The sequence below is a fragment of the Corylus avellana genome, chromosome ca5 (genome assembly GCF_901000735.1).
Source record: "Corylus avellana chromosome ca5, CavTom2PMs-1.0".
NCBI classification, from domain to species: Eukaryota; Viridiplantae; Streptophyta; class Magnoliopsida; order Fagales; family Betulaceae; genus Corylus; species Corylus avellana.
This window is the reverse complement of record NC_081545.1, coordinates 27,331,237-27,343,886: the sequence shown is the minus strand read 5'-3', so window position 1 is coordinate 27,343,886 and position 12,650 is coordinate 27,331,237. Positions and strand designations below refer to the sequence as shown.

Genomic DNA, 12,650 nt, shown 5'->3' with positions numbered 1-12,650 from the left:
AGAGTGTGTTGATCGTTTGATTCCTCAGAAGAAACATTATTTCCTACCCTTAAATCACCAATGTCTGCAATTACTTCTTCAGCAGTATCATTCTCAACATCAATCTGTGTTGATGAACTCGAAGGATGATTATGTTCGGACAGGATATCAGTTACATCAACAGGTTCACCCACTTCGTTGTTATCATTGCCATTCCATTGACCATTAGAAGCATCAATAGCACCTTCACATGACTCAGAAGTTTGACAAGACTGCAGTATAGCAGGATCCTCAAATACAACATCTTCTAAGAAGCCAGCATTCGGGACATAGTGGCCCTCAACTGATTCCCTGCAAAAGAGTTCACAAGAAGTCAATCATAAAGTCATTTACATTCTAAATCAGTTTCAAATTCAGGATTCCAGCTATACTTGCCATAGTAAGTCATGATAATAGTGAGTGATTCTTAATGCCTTTCCACGCAAACCAGCTTTTAAGGCTTCAGTGCTGCTCATAGCGGTCACCCCAACCTGCAGCAAGATAAATCATATATAAATATAACTTACTTTTTGATAGAGTTTTTCGGGTGCTGGTATGAAAGCATATTTTGTTAATTTCCCAAAAAAAAATTTAAAAGGAGTCAAAAAAACGCTTACTGCAATTGGAGCAGGATTTCCAGGGACTTTAACTGCCCATGGTTCCCCAGCTAGAAATGAAGGTAAACCTTCAGCAGGTACACTAATACCAGGAAACATCAAATCTGCCCCTCCAATGAGAAATCGTGAAACCTCACCCCCTTTCAGCATGAAAGCAGGCAAGAGTTCAGGGACATTCCAGAGAGCAAAGACTGCATCCAGCAAAAACATGAATATTCAGCAGAGATATTTCAAAAAGCATTTTACACATTTTATCACTTTGACATAACACTTCTTCAATTCATCAGTACCGATTAGTGAGTTTAGCAGGAGATTATGTTTCCCAGTGTTCACATACTATTCTATTCAAGTAAAAAATAATGCATCCTATTTTCTGGTGTAGCAGCAAAAATTGTGGCCAAGTTGCAGTTCATTCATAGTAAGCAACCATCACCATTATTGCTTGATGAATAGCTATAGCCCATCTCATCCTTCACTTTGTAGTAGGTTATAAACGCAATTCATTTCTTACCATCTTTCTCCGGTGAAATTCATAACACTTTAAAAGTAGGACCATATAACCTCACTATAGATGCACATATTTTCCGTATTCAATGAAGGTTCGCAACAGAGAAAGCACACCAACTAAAAAGTGTGTCACTCATGTCTCTAGACAATAAATCCAACAACTTGATGCAATCATAATGATGAGCACATCCAAGAAAAACAGATTATATAAGAGCAATTACACTTTAAACTGCGTCATTAGTAAACTAATATTGGACAAGAAAAATGATCACTGAGGTAATGTTAGATATTCGAAAAACAAACAAAAAGAAAGAAAACAAAACCAGTTATTGACACTGGTCAAATACCTGTGGGATATATTTCTTTGCCTCGCCCATCAACATCAAAAAACATAGGGAATCCTCCTTCTACACCATATACATGGACTCGATTTTGAAACTTTGCAACAGTTATCTCCGCCTGATATATAATTGTTAAATAAAAAGTACAGTTATTAGTACATTACTAATAGATTCTTTCAGTTCCTATAAAGAAAGGGAACTGAAGACATGAAAAAACTATGCTAAAAAAAAAGGCAATCAATCTTGAACATTATCATTTTCCCTTCACTCTTCACAAAAAAAAAAAAAAGAGTTTGTTCTTGAGGCAACATGTTTTCAATCAAAAATTGGATCTACAACTACAAATATGCAGGAAGAAAAAGCATTACTACTTTGCTAAGATAGCATTGACCAGGACACATAATTATTTAAACATTGTCCATCTAGATAGTAATACTCTTCAGAGTCTGAAGCTCTATAACTTCGGTTAGAGTCCATAGAAACCAAGACTATATCATGTTTTGAAGCATAAAAAAAAAAATGCTTGTCAGGGTTAGCTCGAATGGTCGCCCGTTTGGTGTAATACCAAGAGGTCAACTGTTCAAGTCTCCTCAATTACCTAATACATGGTTCTTGCGGGCGGGTTCGTGTATTCGGGATTTTACCCAACAGGGATATCCAATTACAATGGGCTTACTTGAAATGCACCAAAAAATGATTCTTAACATAAAATTGCATATAATTATATGTTAAGAGTTCATTAACATAATATTATAAAACTCATATGGCATATCCAGACATGCCCCATTGTCATTAGAAATGTACAAGCCACAATTTGAGCCAAACCCATTACACCATATACGGAAATGGTAATATCCATAACAAAATGAACTTCCGCTCGGACATACCCACCGGCATGGCACAAACAAACAACAACAATAACATGAATACCCCAGAATCAAAATTATCCGATTTACATACACTACTAACACCCAAAACCAAGTAGCCTAATTTTTTGGACTTAGCATACCGTATGGGCACGAACATTGAATAATAACATGAGTATTCAGAACCAGAATAATCCCATTTTGTAGTCACGGTAAGCATTCAAAAAGATAACAAAGTTGATGCCAAATCCAACAAGCGCAACCTCACTACCAGAGGATATTCAAAATTCTAATCAACCACAAAAATAAAAAACCTTGGGAGGAAGCAAGGTGTCGATATCGGCATCGGAGGCTCTACGAAAGAGGTCTTTGACGGTTCGTCTAAGCTTCTTCCTGTCTGCCCCCGACAGTCTCTGGTGTGACTTCGCCTCCACTGCCTTCTTGAACATTCTCTCTCTCTCTCTGTCTCTCTGCGTGCGTAGGGATGTTGAGGGATAGGAAAGTTCCGGAAAGAAGTATGGCGGTGTGTAAATTTAGAGAGAATTTTTTTTTTTTTTTTAAGAAACTCTGTAACTGTTTAAGCATAGTAAATTGAGTTTTTTTTTTTTTTTTTCTTTACATTTCGTATAAGGAGAAGAAAATTGAGGATCCGACCTCGCTTCATGATACGTGATTTCTAACCGATTAAGCTTTTCAATCATACAAATAATATTTTTTTAGTATTATTGTTGTTATAAGTTATTGTGCTACAATTAACTAGTCTAGAATGCACATATTCATCATTTTTTTACTGGTGGCTATGTCATACCACTATTATTGATTACAATATATATATATATATATATATATATAAGTCATTTATGAAGAAAACACAATGATAGACGATGCAATTTAATCAGCATGTTTCAGTCTGTCCAACAAGTCTCTCTCAAAAGCTTCTAAAAACCAACCCAAAACACGCTAGAGTTTCTTTTTAACACACCCACGCACACTATTCCGAAAAGAAAACGAACTTGTGCATCATGCTAGCTTCATGAAATCAAGATAAGAGTTTAGGAATATTATTGTTATAGCCTTAAATCCCTCCTTCAAGTGGAAGGATAATGTTAGACATTCTAATGAATTCTTTCCAAAATACTTCCCAAATGATGTGGTAAGTTTTTTTTTTCCTTAAAAAATTTTTATTCTCTCTCCTTTGAAAATATTTGAAGGAAAAATAGTATTTACCACATCATTTGGAAAGGATTTTGGAAAGAATCTTTGGGACACCTAACAGCCCTCCAAGTGGAAAACCTCCTCTCTCTCTCTCTCTCTCTCTCTCTCTCCTAGGGTTTATGGATGAATGCGTTGTGAGAAATGAGGTGTGGCTAGGGTTTTCCTACCCTAAATCCCGTTGCTTTTCGTTTTGGATGTATCTAATTTACATGAAGAATGTCTTCTTTCGAACAGTTTGTGTCTTGTTCAAATGGCAAATTTAGATCAAGTTTAACATGGCACATTTGAACGGCATTCAAACGACTTTCCTCGTTCAAATTAGCACCTAATTCCAAAAACTCCCAAGTGTTTTGCATCCCTTTTCTTTTGTGGTAGTTGTAAATTTGTAATAGAAGATGTGGAGGGTTGTTATCTTGTTAGTGCTATGCGTTAGTCGTAGTAGTTATTATGTAACTACATTTTATATATAGTTGAAGGGAGGTAAGAAATTATTTTGTCGTATACTCTTGTATTTGTCCGACTCCAAGTGGAAATTTGTATTATGGTTACTCTCATTCTAAGATTATCAATTTATTTGAATTATTCTCTTCATCGTCTTTCATACACTCTGACCGGGACCCATCAAGAGGCGAGGAGTCTTTGTTAGGCTATGTGGAGCCTGACTTTGTATAAGACCCGGTTCGCACCCAACTTGCTTCGACATGGAAGCCATACAGTTTAAATAGGGTTTTTTTTTCAGGCTTAGTACATAGAGTGAAGGCACATTTTGTTGTGTTGACCCAATTGGGGGTTTTAGTTATGTCACTTCTAACTATGAGATTTCGTACGGATGTGTTATTTGATAGAATTCATAATGAAATAGAAATATAAATAAATTGCGGAAATAAAATAAATAAGAGACAGATTTTAACGTGGTTCAGTCAACGACCTACATTCATAGATAAAGCCCAAAGGGCTACATTAAGCTCTTATTGAATGATTTGTTTACAATACAAAATGCTCTATTTATAGAGCTTACACATAAATGTAATCTTAATCAAATCCCCTAATTTATAGTGATCAAATCATAATCAAATCCCTATCTTTAAAGCCATTCAAATATACTCTAACATTATTGACGTTTCTTGTATTGTCTCTCTTGAAAATAGTAAAACTTCACTGAAATTCTGTGGACGTAATTCTTAGTGGTGAACCACATAAATCTTGTATTTGTGATTGCTTTTTTTTTTTGGCATTCTTCTTAATTAATTTTTGCGTCTCACTGCTTCTAAGAAATAGAATAGATTTCCTAACCATCTTCAGACATACGAGAGAAAGAGGAGACATCTTCCAGCAGTAGTGTTCGCCAACTTAATGCTTAATATACAAGGAAATAAACGTATCATAAAAAATTTCCCTCCACATTCATCACTGTAGGGATGGTTTAGATTAGCAGCAGTAATATTATATTGAAAATACTCCATCAGCCTTTAAATTAAAGAAACTTGTCCAGTTTATATTTCATTAAAGAAACCTGTCTTGATAGCTAGCTAGCATTTCGATGACAATCCAACGGCTAGCATTAATTGGCTACAAAATTGCCTTGACACAAAAAAATAAATAAGATAAATAAATAAATAAAATGATGGAATTCGACCCGAAAATATTATGCTGATACGCTGACTAGCTATATTGTGCAGACTATTATTTGGCCACCCACCTCAAAGAATCGGTGATTGCACTGATTGGCTTGTATTGACGTTAGGATCAGACTTTTTACTCAATATGAAAATTCAAACTTAAAATAGAAAATTGATTTTGTTTATGCTGTCCAATCTGCTGGCGTTGCTTGATTTTCATAGCTATAAAATCAATGGTTTCTATCAATAAAAAATAGACTTTTCCAGTTCTGATCAGCCAACTTATGTCATTCGAAGGGTTGAATATAGTTGGGCAGAAAATTGAATTTAGTTTATTTAATCATAAGGGTTGGCTTAAGCGGTAAGAGCTTAATTTAGTCTTGGTGGCATCTCCATCTGGTATAAAATTTGAATATCTTTGAGTGCAAACAATTTCTTAGGACTAGGCCCACCGGCAAAGTCAAAGTCTAAAACGGGTCCGGGTTTTGTCCGACAAAGGTAAGTACACGACATGGCCTTGCCTTTAAGCAAAAGGTTAGGTTATGGTCAAAGACGATGGATAGTCAAATAAGGGTTCCTTTAACAAAATCTGAAGTCAAATGCTTCTAACGAGCTCCAATAGTCAATATTAACAACTCTAGATTCATTGTAATTTAATTTCAACTTGCATAATAATTTGAAGGACCAATTCTCTATGAAGCAACTAGCTAGGCTTTATTATCTCATTGGTTTTCAAAATAAGAATTCCCGGCTGGTTAGTGCATCTACGCCAGCATTATATTAATTTCTTTTATATATTTACGTCAACTCTCTGGAAGGTGTGCTTTGTTGAATTATAATATAGCCAGATGGTGCACGCTTGGGAATCACAGAACAAGAACGTGCACTCAAACAAGAAGATAGTTCGATAGATCTCCCCTATAAAAATTTTAAAAGTTCTTCTTGTAAAATGTTTTCTATAAACCAAGAAAAAGTCAATGAAGATGTTTTGTGGAAATAGAGTAATTTGAGAAAAAAATTGGGTGAGAACAAATTAAATTAATCAAGCAAGTGATCTCATAAGTTTTCCCGGCACCACAATTCTGCAGTTCTATTTGTTTCTTTTCTTTCTTTTTCTTTGCAAATAAATTTTCATGCCTAAAAGATTTGATAAAACTCAACATGCATCTGAAATACTAAAACAAGCTAATTAATTGATAAGCATAATCAATATAGACAAAGACTTGTACCTTTGAATTGACTACAATTTTATTGAACTCCATCTCATTACAGGCAACCAATTTAAACAGACTAAACCAGTAATCTGATGAATAATGAAGCTGACACCTATTTTTTTCACCTGATGAACTCAAGTACAACAATCCAGGGAAGCTGGAGGAGAAAGATAATTAAGAAATTGTTTTGAGGCTCTAAAGACAGATTTTCACCTCCTTCGACTGTGAATCCACCATAAAAGGTTGGAAAGGGAATTCCCATCATCATGTACCTTCAACTTCCTGATATTGTTTACAGCACTTGTGTAGTTGTAGATACCATTCAAAGCATAGACAAAGTCTTTCCAGCTTTCTCCCACTCCACTCAAGCTCAAAGACGGGGATGCCCACTCAACAAGTTCTCTCACAAAACCAGCGTCAGGAAACAAAATCTCTGTGATTGGTGATATAGGAAGAACCTGAATTCCAAGCCTGCAGGCTTTCCACTCAGCCGGAGCAAACCAAAGCTTGGTATCCCTCATGTTAGCCCACAAAATGCCCACCACCCTATTCTTCCTGGTAAATTCTTCCCCATACATGTCGTCGTCCTTTCTCACATGCCACCATGTTTGGGCAGACAGAATTTCCAAAGCAGCAAGTGTTGACCCAATGCCCTCAAGATGGTTGTCTTTATAGGCCAATCCCAACAATGCAGCAGAATAATATGCATTCACTGCTTCACTAGTGCTCTCTTGATTTCGGCCATCCGAAAAATTAAACAGCCCTGCAGCCCAGGAGTGTAATTTCCAGGGATCAAAATTTCTAAGCTGAGGATAATACGAGTAGGAAGATGATCCCAGGCCTAAGTTCATGTAATCTGCCACGAGCGAATAAGCTTGTGGCTTATATTGCCTCCCCCATGCAGGGTCAATCTTTGCAAGCACTGCAATTGCATAAACAAAGTACCCCAAATGAAAATGATGATCATTATATATTCCAAACCCAAAATCCTCAGAGGAACTATTGGATCCTAGTTTAGTGACAAGACCGCCCCATTGCCTTTCGTACAAAAACCCATTGCCACCATAGTTTCCATCTAACCAAGGTTGAATTGCATTTCTCAAGAACTTCGCCACCAGTGGAATTGCCTTGGGAAACTTCACTTCCTCTGCAATCAATGCCAACCTCGCTGCTCTTGCGACTGATTTGCCATAATAATATGATGCTGATGTTGATATTGTTGTTGAATTCAGTGCATCAACATCTTCGCGAAGCGTGGAAACAATTTCAGGAAAGTGTTCCCTCTTAATTCCTCCAATGGAGTGCCAAGTCACTGGAACTGGTTCTAGTTTCAACGCCCATGAATCTCCTATAACACCCACTAGATCACCATCAATGCTTTTGTACTTGAAACCCTCTAAGACAGCGTTCCTTGACAATAGTTGGCTATGGAGAGGGTGTGCAAGCAGCAGCAGCTTTCCTTTTCCCTTTCTGTTCCATTTGTACTCCAAACGAAAGGGCTTAGTCAATTCCACATGGCCTGAAATTGGATAACATGAGCTGTATTTATCGAGTATTGCCTCGTATTTTTCCTTGGAATCCGGCAAGATAGCAAACCGTATGACTCCAGAGAACTCGGAGGAAATGATCTGAGATATGCTATGAGTGAAACTTACAGGCGCTGAAGTATAGAAGAGCCAAGTCTGGGTGTTGTTGAGGTTGACAGTGTGTTTGGTGAGAGAATCATCGGAAGATAACGAGAGGATGGCATGGATGGTTGAAATGGAAAGATGTGTAGTCCTGCGAGTGATAGTACTAGAGGTCAAGAAAGGGCTTCCTCGAACGAGGAAGAATCGGAGATTATTGGAAGGAAGATCCAAAGTGACACTGAGATCACTGTAGGAAGAGATTCTATGCCTTGTGTTTGGAATGGCAGATCGGCTGGTTTTGTTCAAGGAAGTGATGGTGAGATCTGGGACGAAGACTTGGCTGATGAGGGAGGAGTTGGACAAACGAGATGGGTAGGAAAGGGAAAGAGAGGAGGAGGCAGATTTGATGAGATATGGGTGGATGTATTCGGGTTCGTTACCTTTTCCGACAACAAGGTTTTGGAAAAACGAGTTGGTCGGAAGAGGAGCCGAGAGCAGACGGGGTGAGAAGAAACGCAGAGGATTTGGAACTACTGTTGATTTGGTTACAGGGAAGAGAAATGGAGTGGATGGCTGTCCATGAGATGCTGCTAATGCATTACACCAGAAGGAGAGGGACAAGAAAAGAAAGAAACAAATTGATAATGCCATGATTGCAGGTTTTGAACTAACTAATGGAAGACTTATATATATCGTGCTTGGGAGGTGTTTTATTGATGGGCAATTTCTGATGAAATGATGAACAGTGGACGAAGGTGGAAATGAGAATGGAAATGGTATTGATAATGAACTCCGATTAGGGCGGAAACATTTCACAAGTGAATCTAATTTGAGCCGAATACAAACCACAAAGACATAGTCTAATTCATTTTCTTATTTTTCATTAATAAAATAGTCTATAAATAGACTACAATTGATACCATGATAACACCTACAATATAACATATCAAATATTCAAATAAAGCTTCTTCTTTTTTTCTCTTTTTGATAAAATATTCAAATAAAGTTAATTCTAAATAATTGAAATCTATTTTAACTCAACTATTAATGGATGGCAGCCCTGTCTTATTCAAAAGCTGCAAACCAAGTCGTTGAGGTTGACCCGATTGAGCTGGGCATTTCGTCGAGCAGTTCGTCTACGGAACCGAAGCAACAGAAAGCACAGAGCCGGTGGGTGAGAGCGCAGTAGGATGGATGGGAATTTGGGACGGGTCAAATTTGGGTTTTTCACTTCAACGAAAAAATATAAAGGATGTTGGGGACCTTTGTGGCCCATCTGAAGGCTTGGACTTTTGGTTAATGCTTTGGGAGCCGTAGAGTGCTTTCTTTCACAAGAAGTGAGGGGGTGTCTCCAACGGCGGGAGTGCGCTTTCAACGGTCGTGAGACGACATTGAAAAGGAAGACGACGGCGTTTCATTATTCAGACGACCCGTCGTTTCAAAGGGATACGACATGCGATTGTCGTTTAGAAAAGTGAACCTACGACTTGGCTCGTCCGTTTCTGAACACGAAAAGATAACCAGACAAACAGTGCCACGTCTTATATAATATAATGTTTAGCGATTCCAAAGCAAATTGAAACATTCATTATATACTGAGCAAAATTACACTTTTAAATTCTTCTTTTAATTAATTAATGAGACATCATAAACCTATATCCTTCCAAAATAAAAGGCTCTATTTTTTTTTTTTTTTTTTTGACATGAATAGAAGGCTCTATCACACATATAGAGCCTTTATATTGGTAGAACACGAATTTCCTGCTTGGGTCTTTTTTGACAAGCAATGGACATATAAATAGTACAAGAATTAACGTACTATATAACAAACTGTATCCTTCCATACTCCTAACAATTATTAATTAAGACAATATTAATTCCCAATATTGTCTAATACTTGTTGGAGCAGTCTGAATAGCAGGAATCCACGTGACTTCCCACTTCATGCAAATCTGTCACATGAACACCACAATATGAGATTCTTATTTTACTGAAATTGTTTCTTGAATTTTGTACACATAAATTACCTACATGATAAAATAAAAACCATTGAGAGAGAAAAAAGAATATATTAAAGCTCGATCCGTTTATTTTGATGTAAAATGTTTTTCGTCAGAAAATGTTTTCATTTAAATTATATTAATCTATAAAATTTAATTTTATTCGCAACATAAAAAAATATTAATATAAAATATTTTTAAAAATTAGCTTAAAAGTTTGAGTTCCGACAGTAAGAGGCCCGACGGAGGTGCGATGGCTGTCCTACGAACTCTGACGATTTGAAAATGATAAACTCAAAAACTTGGAAAATTATACACGGTTTTAAAAAGAGAGAAATCATTTTACGAAGAAAAAAATTGATATATGATTTTAAAAAAGAAAAATCATTTTACGAAAATTAATTAAAGAAACTTTTTCAGTCAAACAGAAAATGTTTTCGGTTGACTATTATTTACCTTTGCACCAAATATTTTCTACAAACCATTTTACTTACGTTGAAACAAACAAAACAAAGGGTAATATGCATGCATGGGAATGAAAATGAAAATCTCATATATATATATATATACCTGCAGGCTTGAAGTTGGCAATCTTTGATTTTGCACAATTGTGAGTACAATCAGAGACATGAGAAGTTGGTAAAAATCTGCATTCTATCATGCACAGATCGAAGCAAACGGCGAAGGGAATAGGAGTGATTTTTAGTTTCAGCACACATTTTCCTCCGCACTTGAGAGCGCAATGACCCGTCTTTCTACCGAAGAAAGGCAAATGGAAATGGAGGGAGGCAGTAGGGTGATCAACGGCTTCCACCGCAACAAGCAAAAGCAATAATATCATCGTAACCACACCTTTTTTTGCACCACTTCCCTCCATTTTCTCCTCTATTTTCTTAATTATATTAATTACTCCCACTACTCGATCTCTAAAGTTTTTCCGGCTATCTGACGGTTGAATCTGAAAATTACCACTATTTATAGTGTAATTCGATCTTATCCGTCTATGTCCAAATAATTAGTGATATTGCCCCATTTATTATTATTTTTTGTTTATGGAAATTTGTTGCCTAATAATATCTAGGCTAGATTTATGTATTTTATAGATCTGGTAACTTCTTAATTTGCTTCCTCTTATTTTCTTCCTCCTAGAATATTCTTGAAGCTTCATTTATATAAATCAGTCCAAGTCCAATGGTTATAAAGTGCAAGCTTATTTCAAACCATGCATTTCCATGTATCTTCAATATGCATGTATCGATCCAGGAATATAATTGGCTTGTACATCATTTATCCTGGATAGTGGATACATACTGAATTTTGTCACGAACGTGACATAAAACATTCACCAATGAAATCAAACATACTAAAAATATTAAACTATTTTTATTTTTTATTTTTTATTCTTTTTCGGAAATTGATAATTTTATTCCACAATCTGAGCGTAGGATCTCAAATTTATAGCTTGATCCCTTATGGCTTGGACGACCCGAATGGAATCTCCCTCTAGAATAATGTCCTGTAGACCCAAGTCCTAGCTAAATTCCACAGCTTCCAAGGCTGCCATGGCTTCCACGATCACTTGTTCTTTGAGAACGTTGAGCCTCTTACTTAGGGCAACAATGACAAAACCACTACAAAAAATTTGATGTTTTAATGACGTGTGTCTACATCAACATTATTTTAACACGTCACTATTTTTAGTGATGTGTTAAAAATTAACACGTCACCAATTTAAAAAATCATTAAATTTTTTTTGCAAGAGGGAGAAAATTAAACAGAAAAAATGAAAAAAATAATAATAATAAATAAAAATTATGACGTGTCAAATGTTGGCACGTCGTGTCATACGTGTCAGTATGACATGTCACAACTTGGTGAAGTGTCATACTAACACGTCGCCACTTGGTGACGTGTTATACTGACACGTCACCACTTGGTGACATGCCAAAGTGGCACTTCACTATTGGCTGCAAGGGGAACACCAATATATATATATACACACACACACACACACACACACGCAGGCCTAGGCATAGATTTACAAGAATTAGGGTGTAATTCCTGAGACTTTAGACTTTAGTGATGTGTATGTATATATACACACACATATACACGTCATTAAAGTCCTAATAGTGACACCCTGATTTTTGACCTGCCACACTCGTACATCGCTACTCACACGTCACCAAACATTAGTGACGTTTTTGGGCTTTAAAAAATATCACTAACAAATGGGTAGTCAATAAAAAATAAGTTTTTTTGTAGTGTATAAGAATAATAAAAGTACGTAATTTAATTTTAGTATGTTCATTGGTGAATGTTTTATGTCACGTTGGTGACAAAACTTAATCAAAATGTATCCAGGATGAATGCTTTAGGCTCCGTTTACTTCAACGTAAAATAGTTTCATTCGTAAAATATTTTCAGGAAAGCCATTTTCCCTGAAAATATTTTCCGTCGAAAATATTTTACAGCGTTTACCTTGCACACGGAAAATAATTTTTTTTAATATCTTTTTTTATATATATTTTTTCCAATAAGGTCCCCGCCGGGACCTGCACGGGACTTATATGAGACCCCGCAAGGGCCTGCCCTGGACCTCGCCGGAACTTAACCGGGACTTGT

General features: G+C 36.4%; 2 protein-coding genes across 2 annotated transcripts; both read right to left on the bottom strand.

The window, feature by feature from the left end:
- Positions 1 to 8: 8 nt before the first annotated feature.
- LOC132182062 (uncharacterized) lies at positions 9 to 2,871 on the bottom strand (the record flags this gene model as incomplete). The annotated part of the gene is made up of 5 exons (XM_059595269.1): positions 2,664 to 2,871; positions 1,490 to 1,601; positions 636 to 826; positions 415 to 509; positions 9 to 330 (listed from the first exon to the last, which is right to left on the bottom strand). Coding segments are annotated over exons 1-5 (855 nt in total), but the record flags the coding sequence as incomplete, so codon positions are not given.
- Positions 2,872 to 6,429: 3,558 nt separating this feature from the next.
- On the bottom strand, positions 6,430 to 8,983 carry LOC132181438 (glucan endo-1,3-beta-D-glucosidase 1-like). The gene has a single exon (XM_059594651.1). It carries the CDS (start codon positions 8,674 to 8,676, stop codon positions 6,607 to 6,609), a length of 2,070 nt encoding a protein of 689 aa, XP_059450634.1. The 5' UTR covers positions 8,677 to 8,983; the 3' UTR covers positions 6,430 to 6,606.
- Between the last annotated feature and the right edge of the window lie 3,667 nt (positions 8,984 to 12,650).